General features: G+C 53.2%; 3 protein-coding genes across 5 annotated transcripts in view; 2 read left to right on the plus strand and 1 right to left on the minus strand.

The window, feature by feature from the left end:
- Positions 1–21,179, plus strand: part of RPS19 (ribosomal protein S19) — a 115,455-nt gene that overhangs the window by 92,882 nt on the left and 1,394 nt on the right. The window contains exons 1-4 of one of the 2 annotated variants that reach the window (XM_059045180.2): positions 15,358–15,739; positions 16,207–16,277; positions 16,551–16,651; positions 20,849–21,032. In XM_059045180.2, the coding sequence (XP_058901163.1) occupies positions 16,207–16,277; positions 16,551–16,651; positions 20,849–21,032 (356 nt within the window). In that variant the 5' untranslated portion in view covers positions 15,358–15,739. Of the gene's footprint in view, positions 1–15,357; positions 15,740–16,206; positions 16,278–16,550; positions 16,652–20,848; positions 21,033–21,179 lie in introns of those variants that run through there. The other variant, XM_067020245.1, reaches the window with a different exon arrangement.
- Positions 1,442–3,115, minus strand: LYPD4 (LY6/PLAUR domain containing 4). Of its 2 annotated transcripts, XM_067020252.1 has the most exons (4): positions 3,040–3,115; positions 2,706–2,849; positions 1,905–2,231; positions 1,442–1,644 (listed from the first exon to the last, which is right to left on the minus strand). In XM_067020252.1, exons 1-4 carry the CDS (start codon positions 3,113–3,115, stop codon positions 1,442–1,444), a joined length of 750 nt encoding a protein of 249 aa, XP_066876353.1. The 2 variants fall into 2 exon arrangements, with proteins under 2 accessions (XP_066876353.1, XP_058901125.1); XM_059045142.1 differs by lacking the exon at positions 2,706–2,849 and having other exon boundaries at positions 1,905–2,256; positions 3,026–3,115.
- On the plus strand, positions 7,275–11,845 carry DMRTC2 (DMRT like family C2). The gene is made up of 9 exons (XM_067020244.1): positions 7,275–7,403; positions 7,646–7,873; positions 7,962–8,119; positions 8,400–8,476; positions 8,741–8,924; positions 9,067–9,193; positions 9,991–10,051; positions 10,208–10,382; positions 11,287–11,845. Exons 1-9 carry the CDS (start codon positions 7,306–7,308, stop codon positions 11,331–11,333), a joined length of 1,155 nt encoding a protein of 384 aa, XP_066876345.1. The 5' UTR covers positions 7,275–7,305; the 3' UTR covers positions 11,334–11,845.

A 21,179-nucleotide genomic window follows, 5' to 3' on the forward strand; every position in this document is an offset into this window, starting at 1 on the left:
GAAGGAGAGAACAGAAAAGGAACACTCCTCCAGAATCTGGCTTCTGTCATCCAGATGAAACAGAGGACTAAGTTGGGGTGCTGGCCTTATGAGAAGAGACATTTTCACTGAGTGGTGAGGGGGGCCTCTTCTGGTAGGAGAGGGCTGGGCTCTCAGCCTCCCTCTGGCCCCGACCCCTCCTCCCACCGCAGGAGGCACAAAAGCGCTTCATCTGGCGCAGCAGTGGGGAGGCAGCTGTGGTCAGCCCACGTGCCAACTGCCTTAGGAAGGGCAGGGATGCCAGGATGAAGGAGTGGGACCCAAAGGGAGTGTCAACATGCGTAACCACTGAGGGATCTGTGACGGAGGAGGTCTGTGGGGGCCCAGAGGAATGAAGGCTGGGAGATCAGTATTTCCCTTGAGAAAAAAACAACAGTGGAGCCAGGTTCTAAGTCAGTATTTAGGAGGTCTCCACTCTCTGCCTGGAAAAGGGGCCCTCCTTGTTCCCTATTTTAACACCAAAGCTGTGACCTCCTCCGGCAACCCTCAGAGTTACCCTGACCTTTCTGAGGGCCAGTGGCCAGAAAGACCTCAGACAACACCAGCTCCCAGCAGCCACGCTGGGTCAGTGTCTGCTCAGCCTGGGAGCAGCTGAGAGACCCTGGTCCTGCCCCCCTCAGTGTCTGCTCCTGCCAGCCACCCCAAGGCTCTCTGACCCTTGCCCCGGGGCTTCAGCATGGGATCCCCACTGGCTGGTCTGCCGGATGTATGGGTTCTGAGTCATGGAACTCCCCTTCCCCCGCCTTCACTGTACCCTAAAATGCCCAGAGGGTCTCTCTCTGGGTGATACTCTTTATTTATTTATTTATTTATTTAAAAAATTTTTTTTGGTACGCGGGCCTCTCACTGTTGTGGCCTCTCCCGTTGCGGAGCGCAGGCTCCGGACGCGCAGGCCCAGCGGCCATGACTCACGGGCCCAGCCGCTCCACGGCACGTGGGATCCTCCCGGACCGGGGCACGAACCCGTGTCCCCTGCATCGGCAGGCGGCCTCCCAACCACTGCGCCACCAGGGAAGCCCAAGGCCTTCATTTTAAAGGGGAGGAAATGGAAGCCCAAAAAAGGGAGATGATTTGGCCAGGATCTCCAAGTCAATGGCTGAACCCAGGCTAGAACTCGGGTCTCCAGGACGAGGAGGAGAAGGGGAGCGTTTAGGTTTCTCCTGCTTGCTGGGCATGATTCTGTCACTTTGCCAATGATCCTCCTCCCCAAGCCCCCTGCTCACTTCACAGCAAGCACTGCCCATTACCTGCCCCTCCCCTCCACCTCCCTGGAAACGTCTGGCCCTCCTCAGACCTTTCACGCCTCCACAACCCTCATGGACCACAGGACAAAGCAGAAAGGCAACTCTGTAACTTTATTTCGCTATGTGAAGGGGTAGGGGTGTTTGGTCCAGCTAGATCGTCAGTCCCTGAATGCAAACAGAAGGCCTAAGAGGATGCCCCAAGCAGGTCTCCGACCAGAGGGCTCTGCACCAGCAAACTGGGCCTTCTCTAAGATGTTGATGACCTCAGTCACTCTGATGCTGCCAATATGGTGAAAGTGGGCGAAAATATGGGTGTATTCACGAGCACAGCCCATGAGGAGGAAGGTGGTATTGAGAGACCCTGTAAGGAAGAGAGCAAGGAGTCAGAGACACTTTCAAGACTCAAAACATCCCACCCCTCCTTCCAGACACCCCTCACAAACCAGGACACCTGCTCTCCCACCAAACACTCAGGTACCAGGCACCTTCTCCCCTCCTCCTTGGAATTATGTGCCATAACCCCCATCCCCTCTGCGAGTCCCCCCCCCCCGCCTCCCTCAGAGATGGGAAGGCAGCAGGCCTAGAGCAGGCATCTGAGAAAGAGAGTTTCTCTTCTCTCACCGGCCTGAAATTTTAAGGTGGAACTGTAGCACTCAGTAGCATTGCTGGGGCAAGCCTCGGTGGTGACAAAACTTGGGAGGCAGTCCTTAGAGTGCTCGCCCACACAGGTTGGGCAACTATGGGAAGAAGATGCTAAGGCGTTAGGAGCCTTGGCCTTGAGTTTCACAAAATGATCCATGTTGGTGAGGTTATTGCAGAGGTATGTCCGGCAGACACGGCTGTAGGAGGCAATGGACAATCCGGGCGGTGAAACGAGGTAGGAGACTTGCGGGGGGTAAGATGAAGCTGGGCTGCAGCCTTTAAAACCCACAATTCCCCTTTTGGTCCCTGCGGAGCAGAAGATGGGAGAGCTCTGTTCGGTGTCGTTGGCCACACCCACTTCAACCTCCCCACCCCCCCGACCCCACCCCACCCCCGCTGCTCCTGCCCACTCTCTGCCCCATCACCCACTTTGCCCCTCCCCCACTGTCCACTCACCGCTCAGATTTCCCAGGTCTCATCTGCCTCTCCTCACTCTTCTCCCCACAGGAGCCCGTCTGCTCCTCTCTCCCTTGTATCCCAAACTTGTCTTCTCTCCCAGAGTCCCCCTTTCCTCCTGGGGTCTGTCCACCTCCATTCTGCCCTCTTATCCAGCCCACACCAGCTGGGTCCTGCCCCTCTCCTGCCGATGTCTTGATGCTCTTCCCAAACATATAATGGGGTAAATCTCTGGAACTCAAGTCCAGAGTCCCTGGGTGCTAGGAATGGAGGTGGGGTCAGAAGAGCAAGCAAGCAAAATGGAGCAAAGTCACCCCCGTTCACCTGTCTCGAGGAACACCAGCGTCTCCTCACAGCCCTCATTCAGTTTACACACCATGCTCCTCATCAGAAGCCATTGCCAGTTATGGAGACCAACAGCTCTGAAGAGTGAAGACGTTGCTTCATAACACAAAAGAGCTCCAGCCCCTAAAGAGAGAACGTTCTTCCAGTCATCCGCCCCTCACATTGCCTTCTCAGCCCCAAACCACCAATCAAGAGCTCAGCCTCCACAGACCCTGTCTCCCGAGGGACCCAGATATGCAGCTTTCCTTCCCCCAGTGACATGAATCCAGCCCTCCCATCCCAGCCAAGAGGGTCCCTACGCGTCCAGCCCCACAGGACATACGAGGCAGAGTGGAAATGGCCCCTAGGAGGCAGAGCAGCTGCACAGGGCTCAGATGCTGAGGTCCCATGGTCTTGTGTCTGGGTCCTGGCTGCTGGACCCCAGTCTGGAACCAATTTCAATCTAGGTCTCAAGCTCACTTCTTGTCAGCCTCTGGGCCACTGTTTCTGGAGCAGAAAGTTGATCATCATTTTCATTGACATAGGCTCCCTGAGCCCTTCAGGGACACAGGTCTCCCCGTCTCCATAGTCTCTCGTCCACCTGAACCTGAACCCACATGAGCTTCTCAAATCCTGACTCTTCACTCTCCTGCTTAGGTTCTGCCACTGGCCATGGTGCTGAGCAGAGGACGCTGGCTTATTCAAAGGATCACTATTATACAGGCTATTCTCCATCCAGAGACAATGAGATCAGACAGCAAATGTGTATGTAGAAGTTAACCAACATATTAATAAATAACCCTTGACTCGAAAAAGGAATTAAAAACCATTTAGAACTGAGTAATAGCAAACATACTACATGTCACACACACACACACACACACACACACACGTGCATGTAAAATCTGATGAAAACTGAATAAGGCCTGTAAGTTAGTTAAGAGTAATGTACCAATGTCAATTTCCTGCTCATATACTACAGTTATACAGAATGTCCCTATGGGGAACCGGAGGAAGGGTTTAAGGGACTCTATATAAAATTTCTGCAACTTCTTGTAAGCCAATAATCATTTCAACATCAAAAGTTTTTTTAGGGGCTTCCCTGGTGGCGCAGTGGTTGGGAGTCCACCTGCCGATGCAGGGGACGCGGGTTCGTGCCCCAGTCTGGGAAGATCCCACATGCAGCGGAGCGGCTGGGCCCGTGAGCCACGGCCGCTGAGCCTGCGCGTCCGGAGCCTGTGCTCCGCAACGGGAGAGGCCACAGCAGTGAGAGGCCCGCGTACCGCAAAAAGAAAAGAAAAGAAAAGAAAAAAACAGAAAAGCTAACAAGCATATGAAGAAACACCCCAGCTCAACAATAATCAGAGAAATGCAACGTATCCAAATGTGCATCTATCAGACTGGCGAGGGATCAGAAAGCTGGAAAAACATGAGCATTGGTAGGACTGCGGGGCTACAGAGACCCTTGTGCACTGCTGCTCATGGGGTAGTTGGGGCCACGGATAGGGTCCTCTTCCGGACCCTGAGGAAGGGTGGAGTTCTGATCAGTGTCTCAGACCCAAAGTATCATTCATTGTAGGGAGGAGTCTGGCAATACTTAGTCAAATTAGGTTTACAAAGAGCCATCTCTGGTATATCCGAGGTACACATAATAGAGATTTCCACCTTCAACTACAAAGGAGCACATATGAGGATGTAGCATTATTGTGGTGACAGTGAGCTGAAGGCAATGTGGGCGTCCCTCCCTGAGACCTAGTGAACATGCGACGCGCAGGGGATGCACACCACGGAATATCATGCAGCAGTTAGAAGCAACTGGTTAGATGTATGCATCACATGCACATGGATGGATCATAAAAACAGTGCTGATTATTTTAAATAGTAAATAATGTCATTCACATAAATTGAAGCATCATGCACAGAAAACACCGCACATCTTGCAAGAACACACACAAACTAAAAGATATGCATTAGCCACCTGAAATGAGTGCCTATGCATCAGTTAGAGAATAAAAGTGGGGAACTGGGGATTACTGGAAATAACTAAAACACTGTAGGTTGTACAAAGTTGATAAGACTTTGGACTCAAAGACACACCGACGTTGGAATCTTTACCTCTCCACTGTCTAGCTGTGTAATCTTGTGCATCTTATTGAACTCATTTATAAAATATATTAGTAATATATCTCATAGAGTCATTGTTGAAAATTAATAAGATTATTAGTACAAAGTGCCAGGCAAGAGCTAAGCTCTCCCAAAATGCTGGTCCCCCTATCTCTCTCTCCACTACCTAAAGGTTCAATGTCAATTGCTTTAGCTGGCATTAAAGCATCCCACACACCCCCACCCTTCCTCCCCCAGACTGGCCCCAAATAACCTTTCCACTTCGTCTACTACCGCCCCCCTGCGCAGCAGTCCAGCTAGAGGTCACTTCTGCCACACTTCTCTGTCCAGAATACCTGACACGGGATCTGTACGCCAGAAATCTGCGGCAAACTAAGAGGCCAAGACCAGCAGAAAAGATGGGACACAGGAAGGGGAAATGAAGGCTGACGAAAGATCAAACAAAGGAGTTGGACCAAGCAGAGAAGACGGCACACACCTGCCTGGGAACGCAAAACAACGGGACCCAGCAATCTGAGAACAAGCACGGACACAACGGGAAAAGAGTGGAATGAAATCCTCAAGGAAAAAGGGACGGAGTAGTGGTCAGAGGAGATGCTATCCCTACAAATGAAAAACCACACAGAGAAGGAGGAGCAAACTGTTGCAATGGAACCTTGCAGGGAGCAGAGAGCACAATCGGGGGCGGCAGAGAAATGAGGGGTGGGGCACGGGGACCGGGCTCTCAGGGGAGCGAGAAGGCAATCTTAGAGGCTCAAAGAGAGAAAAGGAGACAGGGCGGAATGCATCGGGAAAAGGGGGCACCACAGAGAATAGGGAGGGAAACCGTGAGATGGGTCTAGTAGAGATGCACAGAGACGGCTACAAGTAGAGAGTGGTGCACCAAGAATGGGGTGAAATCCGGGAGGAAGATGAACACATAGGGTGGAAAGGGCTAAAAAGACAGAAAAACCCACAGAAGCGTCTCGGGAAGCGAAGAGGGGGATGGGAGGGGCAGGGGTCCAGGCTTTGAGGGCATGAGGCACGTGGAGAAAGGGGTTCCGAAAATCAGCAGGATGAACAGGCAGAGAGAGAGGCTCTTGGAGACGGAAGAAGTCAGAATTAGGAAAATCAGCAGCAGCACTGACGTTAAGAGACACAAGGAATGGGGCTCAGCGTGAGAAGGTGGGACCCAGGAAGGAAACAGGGATATTGCAGCGTGGGGAACATAAAAGGAGAAAGGTAGATCGGGAGTTCGGGCAGTGGGATAGAAGTGAGGAAACACGGGCGTCCACACGGCGAAGAGTAGCCGCCCACGCAGAGTCGAAGACAAACGCTCAAGAGGCGTTGTCCGTGCAGTGCAGGCCGGAGGGCGAGACTGCGCATGCGCGGGAGGGCAGGCCGGGCAGCCGTTACTGGGGGTCAGGGCCAGCCTAGTCCTGGAAGCGGTACTCGACGCCCCATTGGCCACCTCCCCAAAAATGTAAAGTACAGTCTGGGAAGGCAAATCACACGAGGAGGGAGAAGTGGCGCGAGACTCAACTCGACGCACTATTGGCTGGCCCGATAGTGTGGCGCGAGGAGAAGCGGGCCAGAGGTAAAGAGGCGGGCCGTCAGTGAAGGATCTTGAAGCGCACTGGTTGCTCGCCTCGGCGGCAGAAGGCGCTGCTTGCAGCTCATTGGTCCTTGTAACAAGGGGCGGGAAAAGTGGCGCGAGCGAGGTCATTCCTCACGCACTGCATCACCACCTCCTTTCACCTCATCCTGAGTCTGACCCTGCTCTCTCGAGGCTGTGGTAACCGCAGGCTGACGAAGTGAACGCGACCCCACCCCTCACGTCTCTTCCCGTCCCTGTCTTGCGCTGGACTCCCCGCCCCAGACATCCCCTCGCCTCCCCACGAGCGCTCCTCGCGGCCCCTTCACCCCTCCCCCACTGCGGCCCCTGGGCGCGCTCCCTGAGCCCCGAACCCTCCCTGGGACCCTGGAGCGGAGCAGGGCGGGGCCGCGGGCACAGCATTTGGGGGGACAGCTGCAGAAGGGGGTGCACGCGAGGAACAGACGCATGAGGAGGTGTGGCGGGCGCGGTTTGAGGCTGCTTGTTGGGAATGGGCAAAGGCGCGTAAAGTCCGGGCGCAGCGACGGCGCGGGTTTGCCTTAGTTTGGAAGGCGTGTGGGTGCAAGAGAGGAATTTGGACCGTGGGGAGGGGGCTTTGGGCCTAGATCAGGGCCTGGCACATGGAAGGGGCTCCGTAAACCTTTGCTGAAGGAATGAAAATAATTCTTGAAAGTGAGGCAAGGGATCCATGAGAATGATGTAGTTACTGAGGTGCAAGGGAGTGGTCTGATTAAAAGGGCTGCGGGGGGCGGAAATCGAATTGCAGGGCATACGTGAGGCTAAGAATTGAAAGGGCAGCATAAACGTTATGTGTGGGAATTGGATAAATGCAGGAGGGAAGGATGATAAATTGTTGACGAGGATGCCAGGGAAACTGTGGGAATGGGGTGTTGGTGGAAGGCGGGTGTGAGAACCGCTGCGGGGGGCGTGAGAGTGCGCGCGTGTGCCCCAAACTGGGATTTCTGCCTGGAAAGGAACAGGTGAGCGGAGAATAATGTTAGGATGAAAGATACATAAGAAAGGAAAGAGGAGAGAGGTTCTTGGGAAGGCTGATGCCTGAGGAAAGTGAAGAAGGAGAAAGCCAGGGGAGACTCAGGGGTGACCGCTGAGTCCAGGAGTGGGCAAAACGGAAAAATCCTTCAGGCGTGGCCTCCCAGAGGCAAGAGGGCTGGTCCGGAGAGGGCCCACGTGTCCACCCTGACCCCTCCACTTCCGCCCCTAGATACATGGAACCCAATGAAATGCCTGCTGTCCACCACTGCCCCTCAGACTCGGCCACAGGGGATGAGACTAGAGCCCCCCCGGGCATGGAGCTCATGCCCCGGAGAGCTGTCAGTCGCTCTCCCACCTGCGCCCGCTGCCGCTGTCACGGTGTCACTGCCCACCTCAAGGGCCACAAGCGCCTCTGCCTCTTTCAGGCTTGCGAGTGTCACAAATGTGTCCTCATCTTGTGAGTATGAGATCCGGGGAAGGGAGAGGATGGGCCTCATCTAAAAGGCGGCCGACTTGACTCCCGACTCGCCACGCCCCCTCTTTAGGGAGCGCCGAAGAGTCATGGCTGCCCAGGTGGCCTTGCGCAGGCAGGAGGAGGCGCAGCTAAAGCGGCACCTGGCTCAGGGCCTGATGAGGAGGGGGGCGGCTCCCCCCAGAGCTCCCAGCCGTGTCAAGAAGGGAGTCACTCGACCAGGGGTCCAGTGTGAGTGTCTCTGGCCAGGGCCGGGGCAGGAATGTGGGCAGGGAAAGCCTAAGTAGGAAAAAGAGCCCCAGTCCTGCCACTGAATTGGTGCGTGACCGGGGGCAAGGCGTTTCTATTCTCTGGGCCTCACCCTCCCCAACTGTAAAATGTGATTAAGTGTTGGGAGGATGCGGTGAGGTCTGTGGGTAGAAATGGGACAGAGGGAGATAATTCAGTTTGGGATTGGAGTGGGATGGCCCTCAGGAGAAAGAGCTCACCAAAGCTCCCTGGTCCCTCACAGCTGGAAAGGAGAACATAGCACCCCAGCCTCAGACTCCCCATAGGGCAGTTCCGCTGGCACTGACACCCCCTGAGAAGGTAAGGAAAAACTGGGCCCTGACGGGGACTCCTGTCTTAGCCCCTGCCCAGATCCCTTCCTCTGTGCCCTCAGCACCTGGGTTCTAGGTCCAGCCCTGAATTGCTGTGTCATCTTGGGCAAATCGCTTCTATTCCATGGACAAAATGAGGGGGTGGGATTTTGTGGCCCTTCAAGCTCTGAAGTTTTGGGGTCCCACCTACATCCTGGAACATACCCGTTCCTTCTCCAGCATTGTACCTGACTCCAACCTATGCCCCCTGCAGGAGAACTCCCGGGGGCCTCTGCTGCTCAGCTGTCTCCCAGAAGCCTTGCCTTTGCCCTGGACTCCAGTGCCTCCAGGCCCCTGGGCCACTGGACACCGGCTGCCTCCAGGCCTTTCCGTACCAACCCCAGTGGTGTGCCGCTTGCTATGCCAAGAACCTGCTGTCCCTCTGCATCCTTTCCCTGGTAAGATGAATTCAACATTAATTCAAGAGATATGTGAATGACTAGGTACCACTGTATCAGAAAGACAAGAGGAAAAAGATACAGGGTAGGAAGAGGGAAGACAAGCCATGACCTCTGCATACGCTCTGCATTCTCTTATTAGGCTTTGACCCTGGCACTGCCCTCTGGCTGCCCGCTCATGGGCCCCTCCCAGCCTGCTCAGGATCTCGCCCAATACTGATGGCTCCTCTTTCTGGAGAATCCCGAGGGCCCTCTACCCTGCCCCACACGTGAGTAGGGAGAAAAAGATATGTGCTTATGATGTGCCTAACCCTGTGCTGGATACCACAGTAGATGATAAAGAAAAGGTCTCAGACTAATGGGTGAGGCAGGGCTCTCCTAGCTCTGCCATTGCCTAGCTGTGAACCTCTGTACAAGTATCTTCACCTCTCTGAGCCTGTTTTTCTGTCAGTAAATCGGAGACACTACTACTTCTTGGTAATAATGAGAATTAGCAATAATATATGGAATACAACCAGCACAAGCCCTGGCCTTAAACAAATAGTGGCTATTAAGTCCACTTAAACAGATAAGATAGGGTTGAACTGCCTGCTGAAGTGAGGTGGGGCGGGGTGGGGTGGGGGGACGACATGATGCTAAGAGCCTCAGAGGCCTAGGAGAGAGGCCAGAGGCCATTAGAGAAAGCTTCCTAAAGGGGGACCAAGCTGCTCCTCAAGTTCCATGGCGATTGGGGAACTAGGAGGGAAGGAAACCAGACTCTGGTAGGGCAGGAACAGTCACCTCAATCCCTCTAGATGTTTTGTCAGTTTTTTTTTTTAGCTGACACCAATTATTTCCCATAATCCTCACAGTAGCCCTGGTAGGAAGAAGCTGACAGATATTTTCATTTTACAGAAAACGAAGCAGGCCATGACAGAGGAAGGGACTTGCCCAAGGCCACAAAGCCTAATGACCCAGCAGGCATTCTGATTCCTAGATCAGAACATAGCAAAATCCTGCCCCTGTTTCCACGTGTACCCATCTGTCCATGTTTAATCCCCCTGGCATCTTTTCTCCTTATTTCCAGATGCTCGACTCTGATACTGCAGCCCTGTGGCACCCCAGACCCCCTTCTGCTGCAGCCACAGGTCCTGGGGAAGAAGTGGGATCCGGGACCCTGGGAGGAAGTTGAGCTTGGGGAAGGGAAGAGCAGGGGATAATGAAGTAACAAGGGGTAGAGGGAGCACCTGGAGGGTGGACAGAAGTGGGGATTCCCAGTCCGCTTCTCTCCCTTTCCTTTGCAGGCCCCCGGAGCCTCTCACCAGGCCTGGACCTCTGACCCCTCAGAGTGGCAGCTGCAGCGGGAGGCAGCCGAGGCTCTTATGGGACTGAAAGATTCATTTCAGGCTCCCCGCCTGACCCCTTCTGGTCCTTCCAACCATGCCTGGATTTCCCTGCTCCAGCCCTGTGGCCCATCAGGTAACCTGTTCCTTAAAAGGAGAGGATGGGATAGGCATGACTGAGGAATGGAGTTACTGGAGTAAGCAGGGACTAACCAAGTAGATCAGGAAGTCACAAGTTCAAGATCCCAGGCCCAGGCCCCAAGCTTTTCAACCTAGCCCCTGGGATTACAGTTGAGAGTTATTCAGTGAATCTGTTTTATCCTTTTTGTACTCAAAAGCAAATGTCCAGTGCCCTGATGTCAAGGAAAGTGAAGCCCTGAGAGAGGCAGGGACTTGCCTGAGGGTATATAGCAAGACAGTGGCAAAGCCTGTTCTCCTGACTCCAGCCCAAGGCTTTGTCTCCGGACCCAAACTGCCTGCTGAAGTCTGGAGAGGGGCTGAAGAGGTAACAAGGTTCTGGCCTGGAAGGAGATTTGATAACTGCCTTCAAGGAGCTTCCATTCTATTTGGGAAACCTGGAGAGAACTAGAGGAATCTTGAGGCATGAGAAACACCTATGGGGACAGACAGGGAAGGCTGAGATTTCTCCTGTCCAAAATGGTGGATTGGACATGCTGTGTGGGACTGGAGGGAGTGCTGGAACAGAAGCAGATGAATATGGAGGGGCTTCTGATCATGGAGGTCTGGCATGCCAGGCTTGGGCATCTAGACAAGCACCTGTACATGAAGGGGAGCAAGGGAATGTTTCTGAGTAAAGGGACATATTCTGAGACCCTGAGCTTTAGAAAGACAGGTATGGTGGCTGTGATGGAGGGATTGGATGAGGCAAGGCTAGAAGTGGGAAAATCAGTGAGGAGGAAGTGTTTGCTATAATCCAGGTGAACAAAGATGGGCCTGGATTAGATGGGGTAAAAAGAGAGGGTTTGCTGGGAGGGGAAATAGATGTGACCTGGTCCTGCCCCCTTCCTTCCTGTCTGTAGCTCTTGCTGAAGAAAGAGGATCCCAGCCTGTTGTCCCCTCTCTCTGACCCAGTCCAGCCCCCTCCGTGGCTCTGCGTTTTGGGCATCTGGGATCCATCTCCCTCCTGAGCTAGAAGCCCAGAGGTGGAGGCCTCACTGGGGTAGGGGGGCAACAGCCTGCAGGCATTGCATATTTGGTATTTTACTAACAGATTTATGCATGGAATTTAATGCAGTACAAGCTTCAGGCTTTTTTAAAGCTTTCAGGCGCTTTATTAGCTTTTGGCTCCTTTTGTAGCATGGCCATTTCCTTGGCTGAAGGTGGATATTCTTTTACCTTCCTTGAATCCTGGGACCTTTTAAAATCCCCAACAAAGAGAAAGTTGTGCAGTTTAAGTTAACCAGTATCTAAATAGATTTTTGCATTAGTTCATGTTCCAGGGTATTTATTTGACGTGTGATTCTGTATATACCTGTGCACTCATGTCTGTCTTCATGTATGTGAAAACAGGAGAGAATTTTCATTTTGTGTCTAGGTTTGTGTGAGTAAGCAAAAAATAAACGTGTATTGTTTTAAGCCACTGAGATGTGGGGATTGTTTGCTACCGCAGCCTAACCTAGTCTATCCCGACTGACAGAAAGGACTTGTTCAATTCTCTTCTCGTTCAGTAACTACCACAAATAACTACAAACTTGGATTCCTTTTTGTGGCCAGATAAGAAAGAGTGGTAGGCAGACACAGTAGGTGATTCACTGACTCAAGAATTAAGTGACTGCTCTGTGCCAAGCATGGACAGTTTCCAGCTGCCCAGAAGGGCACAAGCAGATCATACAACTGAGTAAAGAAGGCCAGAGGAGCCCTAGAAAACTGAGGATGCATGCCCTACCTAAGGAGGCAGCTTCCTTTTGGCCCTAGTGGATTGCTGCCAGGCAGGAATGTGGGCTCCGGATTGCCATATCTTCTGATTTTTCAAGGGAAGCTGGAAAGCTAGATTTCTTTTTAAAACATCTTAATTTTCGAATGTTGGCTCAGTTTTCTTCTTTAAATCCTATGTAGGTCAAACAAGACATATCTTCAGTCCAGCTTTAGTCAATGGAATGTCAACTTACTGCTAATCTAACGTAAAGTAACATTTTTCAAACAGGGAGACTGAGACCAATCAGGACAGGAAGAATCAAGTTAGTCTTTATCAAGGGTTTTTCCTGAACTAGAGAGGTTCATGTATCTAAGTTCTGAAGGACCTATAAAAGGTTAGTGACAGTTATTACCATTTATTGAGTACACACTGTATGCAATTCACATATATCCTCACAGCAACTCTGTAAGCTATGTATGTTTACTCCAATTTTACAAATAAAGGAACACCTTAGAGAGATAAAGTGACTTGCCCAAGTATTTTAGGGAAAATTTGTAGGCAAATATTGGAGAAAGGTTCCTTCCTTGCCAGGCCCCAAATCAATTAATAGGTAATTTTTATAATACATAGAGTGAAAAATTCAGGACTCCAGGAGACAGACACAAGTCCCAAGGGTTTTTCAAAAAGTCTTTATTTTTCTACTCAAGATACAAGTAAGTAATAATGTCTTACTCACGTTTGTTTCTTAGTCCTCTGCTGTCAAGTCCTTCTCCTTGAACTGTTCCAAGCACGTGAAGACCTGGTGAACTATTCCAAAGATATGAAGACTCGGAGACCCCCATCCCCATTCCTACTCTTAGAAGGGCCAAACAGAAAGTTCAAGGGACGTGCCTGATCACTGATTCTTTTTCCTAATGTCACCTACACCTCTTTTTATTCAAGATAATTGATGGTGATGGCATCCAATTACAACTTGCTCTTTTCTAGTTTGGGGCCTTGAGAAGGTGAGCTGCTTCTAATTCTAACAGATTACAGAGCAACAAATCTCCAACACTTCCCAGGACTCAGTGCAAGATAACCAAAGACCAAAGTCAGCTTCACACCTTCCTTCCCTGACCTTGCTTTAACTTAGATGTGTGATTGCCCCTTTATAGACCTGCCTAAACCTTGCTGTGCCATGCTCTCCCAGTGACAGAAAACCAAGCCCACATAGTCAAGGGGAGAGGGAAGCGTTGCAACATGCAACGTGGCTAAGACCCTGCTACTCAGGGCTGACCAAAGGTCCCCAGTACACCAAGCTCACACAGCTGGGAAGAGTAAAAGAAAGTATAATTTGAGGGTAAAGGATGACATGAGAAAAGGGAGGAGAGAATAAAGTGATAGAGACTGGAGGAAGGAGCTGGGGGCAGGCCTATTTACAGACCATTTCTCTGCAGCCCTTCTGCCCTTCTTGTCAGACCTAGCAGGGCTTTTTACACTACGGGCTAGGCCTACTTTGTCTATCAAATTGTCAGGGCTTCCCCATTGGTGCCTGAGGGAGGAGGGTGGAGGCTCTGCAGAGGTCAGCTGTGGGAAAAGGGCACATTTACGAATTGCTCACGCTCCTCTGTGGCTGCAGCATCCTTCACCTGTGGTTGTGGGGAGCCAACGGGCCCTTGGCCTCTGACCAGCCTTTGGAGATTACAGCCAATAGACTGTGAGCACTGTTTCATGTGTCACTCCCTTTCCCATTACCCACTGCCAGGTGAGGAACGGTGTTGCCCAGGTCCAATAGGGTATTGAGTAAATCATCCCTCTTCTAAGCTTCCTTCATGTACCATCCTGATGTTCTGCAGAAATAACCAATGAGGTTCCAAATGTGAAGCACCATCCTGCTCCTCTCTCCAAACAAATCTCCTCCCCCCCCACAGACACGCATGTTTCACTTCAGGAGCTCATTTTACATTCTGCCCTTTGGGAATCCATGTTTCCTTTCATGTCAGCCCTATGTGAACCCGTTCCACTCCAGACCACACTCCTTGAGCAATGTAGAATCAACATCGTAGCACCCATCCCCTTCCAGTTTCTCTACTCAGACCCTCATTGCCTGGGCCATGTAGACCTCATTCTGTATCCCTGTCCCATTGTGTAGCTGGCTCTGCAGCCGCCAACACACACACATAGACAGTCCTATAACCCATGCCCTGCATAGACCCTCATCCTTCTCATCTGACTTAATGTCTCTGATAAGCCCCTTAGGTAGATTTCCTTACATTCCTTAGGGGTCCTTGGCCTGCAGTTTGCAGGCCTGATCACCCTGGGCTGTGCCTATCTCTGTCCAACTATGTCTTCCCCTCCGAGAATAAGTACTCTCAGAGGGCAAGGCCTGCATGCAACTCCTCTCTGGGTTCTCAGAATAGATGACTAAGTAAACCACGCTGTCTTGATTCCTTAGGAATTTTTTTTTTCCTACAGAGTTAATGTACTGTAACGTGGCCTCTCCCCTCATCACAACATAAACAACTTCCTACCCTCGAACCACTTTTTAAGAGGTGGGGTTTTATTTTCTTTTGAGTAGTTTTAAAGTTTACAGCAAAATTGAGCATAAAGTAGGAGTTCCCATAGTCCCCCGGCCCTCCCACAGCCTCCCCCACTACCAGCATCCCACACCAGAGTGGTTCATTTGTTAAACTGGCTCAATCTACACTGACACAGTACCGTTTACATTAGGATTCACATTTAAATGTTTTCTCCTTGCAGCAAGTTAACAACTTTATCAAACCACAGGTGTGTTCTTTGTGTTCTTGGGTGTTGGACCTTAGAAGGATTAAACTAGATAATGCATGTAATACTACATAATGTTTACCTGTGCCTTGCACAGAGTAGGCACACAAAAAGTATTTGGTGATAGAATTAATGTGTGCACTACCTGCGAAGAGACTCAGGCGCTAGGAGGCAGAGCTGAGCTTCTCGGAAGGTCCCGCCTCTGCCCCTTTGCCCCTGCCCTCATCTGCTCCCCGCCTCCAGTGCCTCATTCCCACTCCGCTCTCCTGGGCCGTGGTGAAGCAATTTCCGCCCTAAGAAGGGTGCGGCTTCCGTCCCCTTCCGCTCTCGCGAGTACTGCTAGTTGAGGAAGGGCAGGTGGTGGCCATATTTCTTCGCTGCCCTTCCCCTGCGCTCCCGGTCACAGTTCCGCCCTTACTAGCCCCACTTCCGGCCAGAAAAGCCACTTCCACCCGGAAAAGTGGTCGTCCCGCTGGTGGCGCCAGGTGTAGCCAGGTCTCTTTATTTCCTGCCCACCCATAACTTCCGCCAGGAGATACAGTCTCCGCCGCTGTTTGTTGCATGCACGATCAACGCAAACGAAGCTAGATTCCCTCCAACTCAAGACGAGAGCTCCTCACTCTCACGCTGCAGGAGAAGGAAGGGCGGGGAGGAAACAAGCCTCCGCCCTCACGCCACACCCTCCCACGTTCGCGGAGGGGAAGCCACATTTGCCCTGAGAGAGGCGCGGCCGCTTTTTTCCTAACCCCGCTCTCGCGAGTTTTCGGAACTCTCGCGATAACCAACGCCCGACTTGTGCGCCCGGGAAACCCCGTTGCTCCCTTTTCCCTGGCTGGCAGCTTGGAGGCCGCACGGTAAGCCGAGTTCTCCGTTCCGAACCGGCTGTGGGGTGTCGGGGCCCGATTCCCAAGCCCGGAGCGTGTGCCTAGGAGTTCCGGGGTACCCGCGCGGGGCCGCCCCGCCCCCTGGAGTCGCGGCCACGTGCGAGCTGCAGGCCCGGGCATGTCTGGTCCGCGCGCTCCGGGAACCGAGGCTGGGCCTGGTGGGCAGCGGGGAGTGCGGGGGACCCCAGAATCAGGGGTTGGGGTCATACAGCGTCTTCACAAACGGGCGCAGGCAGTGTTAGTGCGACCTGGAGAGACCGTGGGCGTCGGTGAGTTCTTTAGGACCCACGGGCGCAGGGGTCTTTAAAGCTGGGAAGTGAAGTAGGGCCTTCGGAAGTAAGGAGGGTGCGGCGGTTTAGAGCGCGTTGGGGCTGGCCCCCGACCCTTGTCAGTCGTCTCCATCAATCCTGTGTTTACATGCTCGACCTTTCCCGCAGATGCCTGGAGTTACTGTAAAGGACGTGAACCAGCAGGAGTTCGTCAGAGCTCTGGCAGCCTTCCTCAAAAAGTGAGTGTGGGGACTGGGGTCCGAGTGGGTGGGGGCTGTCGCCGTTGCCTGGTCCCTCAGCGCCCGCAGGCTTTCAGTCTGGGGAGGCTTGTTGGAGGTCTCTGTGGGGTCTGTCTTTTCTACCTGACGCCTGAGTTGTGTTTGAGTTTCAGTATCTTTGTATTTTGGGACACATTGGGCTCCTCATGATCTACAGTTGTGTTGAAGGGAGGGAATTGGGATGGAGTTTGTGGAAACTCCTGAATTGTGCCTTTCTCGCTGTCTTGGTCCCAGGTCCGGGAAGCTGAAAGTCCCTGAATGGGTGGACACTGTCAAGCTGGCCAAGCATAAAGAGCTCGCTCCCTACGATGAGAATTGGTTCTACACACGAGCTGGTGAGGAACTTGGGCCTTTGGCTAGGGCGTGGGGGCCTGGGTGTCCCCTTTGTGAGCTCTTACTTGCGCTCAGAAATAACAAGAGAGAAATTTTTGACTCTATCACTGCGTGTTTTGTGTGACGTTCAATAATTTTGTACTCTGAATCTGTTTCTTCATTTGTAAGAGATTGATGTGAGGACCTGTGCTCTCTTCTGAGTCTTGTGGAAGACCCAGGGACAGATTAGTAGAGTGTTCATATTTTGCCTGGAGGTGGTTCATTTTAGAGAGAGGCATTGTCCTTTTAATGTCTGTGGGTCTGTTTTATTGTTCAAATCATCACAGTGGACTGTCTTGTTAAATGAGTTGTTTGTAACTACGGGGGTGGAGATCTGATCAGGTCACTCATTGCTCTAGATCTCGGTAAGCCTCAAGCGCCCTGAAGAAAACCTTGTGGTCACCCTGTACTGGTCCCTTTTTTTATATTATTAATCTTTTGGTAATGACTCTGAAGGACTGATTTTAAGTACAGCTCCTGACTGCACAGTGCTACTGCTAGTGTTGCTTCATCTGTCTTTAATGTTTTCGCGTTTCTCCAGTCATCCCCATGGAGGCTTACCTTGGGAGTAGGGGATGGGGTTCAAGGCTGGATTGTGCCAAGGTGGCAGCCTCTGCACAGGGCCTTCACTAAAGGCTCTCAGCCTCTCCTGTCTTCAGCCGTCCTCTGTGAAGTGGGGGCTCTGTCCTGACCAGAACTTGTCTGTAGGTGGGAAGCAGAGTTGACAAAACTCCAGAATGACCTTGAGAAGAGTTGGCCTTAGTATAAGGTGCCCAGCACCTCAGAGCATGAAGTATTTTGTAGATTGTGGGCCAATCTTTCAGGCCCTAGACTGGGCATAGGGGCCAGCATGCTCAGCCACAGCCTCTGACCCCTGAGGACTACAAGGTCAAAGCTGTGAGATGAGTGGGGTGGCTAGCATATCTGTCTACTCACTTGTATGTTTTTATGAAGAAAAATGGGTCTGGTGAAAGGGAGCTGACTGGACTTCCCTGAGCACACAGTCAGTGGTGATGTGGCCTGGACGGGACCACCACTACCTCTGTCATCCACCCATCTTGGGAAGCAAGGCATGCCTGGTCCTGACTGCTCTTTGGTGATGCCCCAAGAGCCGATAGGTCAAGCAAGGCAACTTTGGATCTAAGCTGAGGAGAAAGAATCTAATAGCTTTTCCCATTTGATGGGGTGAATATGCATGTTTTGTATAACCTGTACCTAACAACAACTTGCCAAGTGGTACTGGTGGTGCCGACTTGCAGCTGATGTCAGGGAGGTTAACGTGCCTGTGGTCTGCCAGTTCCAGGTGCCACAGTCTATCTGAGTCTTGTCGTGCTTGGAGGTGGGGGCAGCTCTGTCCCCTTGGCCGCATCTTGGACTTTACTTTTCTGGGTGGGGAGAGGTGAAGGGGAAATGGGGAAAGGGCCCTGGGTGACACACACCACGTTGAGCCCCCCAACACATCCCGCTGGGTGTGCGTGCTGTGCCGGCCGTGCCGCTCTCCCTGTGGATTTCCAGCGCTCGCTTTTGATTTCGGTTCCCGAGCTGCCCTAGTTAAGGGTTCTAGACCAGGGTGTGTTGTGTGCGCGTTGTTGGGGCACAGCCATGCCCGTTTGTATAAAATCATGACGGGCGAGAGCTGCCACAGGCTACGTGGTCTGCTGTCTGACCCTTTACAGGAAGTCTGCCGGCCTCTATTGGGGTCTGGAGTGCTCCCACTTAGTTTGGTCAGTCCATACTCTGGACAGGCGGAGGCATAGGACGTAGTCATTCACCCAGAAGGAAAGTGAGATACAGACCGGTGACGACCCTGGGAGGGTGTGGCAGGCTGACTCCAAAACCACAGTCTGTGCCATATTCGCTTTTCCTCCTCTGGATCGCGGGAGCTTGGCCTGTTTTGCCCCCTCAGGGGTTTGGGACTAAAGCACAGTGGGATAGCGACCTGTCCTGGGAGGCTGAGCTCTGGCAGTGAAGGCAACTGGGCAGTGGGGGTCCAATTCTGGAGACATATAAGAGCCAGCACAGTGTGGACAGCTATTGATCTCAGGTATGGGGGATACAGAGGACAGAGGTAGATGGCAGGGCCTTGAGGGTGGTCCGCAAGAGGTGCAGATCTGTAGGGGTGAGCACCCACCAGGCAGTGGTGTAGGGGGCAGTGTGTGTGAGGGGTGAGGTGTAGAGGTAGAAAGAGCCTGTGTCAGGAGAGTGGGGACAGTGCTCTAGGGGGAGGAGCAGTGTCAAGGGGGGACCGACCACTAAAGGGCTTTGAAGGGGGTGGTGCAGTGCGGCCCGAGACAGGCTTCTTGCCCTCAGTTCTCAGAAGGGTCTGCTTGGGGTGGGGGGGGGTAAGAATAAGAATACAGTGTGTGTTTCAGTAGGAGTCCGGTGGTGAGTGAGCAGCTGTTGGATTGGGGCGCCAGCTTGCAAGATCTTAGTTCCCCAACCAGGGATTGGACCCGGGCCCCTGCAGTGAAGGGGTAGAGTCCTAACCAGTGGACCACCAGGGAGTTCTCCTGCACCAGATAATTTATGTGTCATTAAGAAAGATGTGAAACTCTCCCTGGGAGAAACTACGGTTGAGCTTTTATTGGAGTTTGTTCTCTGCCGGTCACTGCTCAGGGTTGAAGCAAGTTGTGCCCCTTGGTACCATTGGCGCAGGCCGCTTGGAGGGGGTGGACTCTGTCACGGCTGACAGGGAGCAATGTTGGGGTTCAAACCCCATCTACCAGACAGCTCACCCCTTTCCGTGCTGAGATTGGGCTGAGCGCTAGTCCCCGTTCAGCAAGGTTCATTTCTAGTGTGCAGCAGCCTCTTCTGGGTGTTCGTGGAGTTAGGAGTGTTCATCTTACCCCCTTCGTGAGGCTCTTACGCCTTCCACGGCCCAAGTGGGAGAGCAGATCTCCACCTAGAGCCAGGGCAGGGCCAGACAGGTGCAGGAGGGGTGGCGGTAGCCATTGGGCATTTGCACTGGTCTTAAAGGCGAGTTTTCCATGAGATCACTCCTGGCAGAAAGATTGCGGGGGTGGCTTGTAACAGGTGACTCTCTTGATCCTGGTAGTGGGTGGGCTGCTTGGTGCCTGGAAGAGGGTCAGAGCCCTGATCTGGGGGGTGGGGTGAGGACAAAAAGAACCAAGGAGAGGGGTTTTAAAGGGAGCAGAGACCAAAGGCACTGGTATCAGGGGGAGGCTGCTCAGTGGTCCTGCCAGGCAGGGCTGTGTGATGGCCAGCATCTGGGCCCCAGTGGCCCCCTGAGGTAGAAAAGCAGAACCGTCTGGAGGGGCTGTCCCTACAGAGCCACGTGGCACGAGACTGGGCGTATCTGTGAGTTCAACCTCCTCCGTACAGGAACGTAGCCCCCGACGCCTTCACGGACTCCTCACAGTCGCGCTCCGTGAGGGTCTGTTCGTCCCGGCTCTCGGGTGAGGGTAGGTGACTTGCCAAGGCCACAGTATCGGGCGGGCTCCTAAGGCCTTGTTACTGCCTCACAGGAGAGAGTGAGAAGCAGACTAGGGCCTGGCAGGCAAGTGTTGAGGTTGGAACAGAAGAGGATTTCCAAGGAGGCGGGCCGGGGGCGGTGAGGGACTTGCGCGAGCCAGTCAAGGGACCAGAATCCCAGTCCACAGAGTGGGTGACGCACCTTCCAGGTTGGGAACATCCGCTGCATAGGATGTCAGCCCTGCTACCGCTGTTACCCAAGCCCTCCAGGGCTGGGGTGTGGGAGGATCAGTAAGTGGGTCTCTTCTCCAGCTCTGCTGCCCTTTAGAGCTCCCAGGCAGATGGAGGGGAGGACAGTCACGGCTTAAACATTTGCTGGGCTCTCCCCACAGAACCCCAGGTCCACCTCGCAGCACAGCTGGGCACTGACAGCTAAGAAGTCCCTGGGGGCGCGGGTTGCCTGCCTGGTCGTGTGGCTACGGCAGTCCCTCCACTACCTGTGCACGCCGGTCTCCTGAACTGGGGGGGTGGTCAGGTACTGGCGCTTGGTGTGCATTCTCACGTTCTGTTGCCCTGACCGTAAACCGGTGGGTGAGGTGAGCACCTGCTGCCGCACCCAGCTAGATTTGTGACCTTGAGCAAGGCCCTTTCCTAAGGCCGCCTCGGCTGCGGAGAAGCGTCTCCTCTGCCTGACAAGGGTGCTTGAGTCTCCCTTGCCTCCCACGCAGCTTCCACAGCACGGCACCTGTACCTCCGGGGCGGCGCTGGGGTTGGTTCCATGACCAAGATCTACGGGGGGCGCCAGAGGAACGGCGTCATGCCCAGCCACTTCAGCAGAGGCTCCAAGAGCGTCGCCCGCCGGGTCCTCCAGGCCCTGGAGGGGCTGAAAATGGTGGAAAAGGACCAAGATGGGTAAGCGGGGGAGGGGAGGCTGGCGGTGCGGAGGAGCCTTGGGGCCAGATCCTCTATAATGAAGTTATCAAGGACTGTGCCCCTCCGCCCACGCAGTGAGGTGCCGGGTCTGTCCTGCACCGTCTGCACCTGCACCCCAGGCAGGCA

This window comes from Kogia breviceps, chromosome 18 (assembly GCF_026419965.1).
Source record: "Kogia breviceps isolate mKogBre1 chromosome 18, mKogBre1 haplotype 1, whole genome shotgun sequence".
In the NCBI taxonomy this organism is placed as follows: domain Eukaryota; kingdom Metazoa; phylum Chordata; class Mammalia; order Artiodactyla; family Physeteridae; genus Kogia; species Kogia breviceps.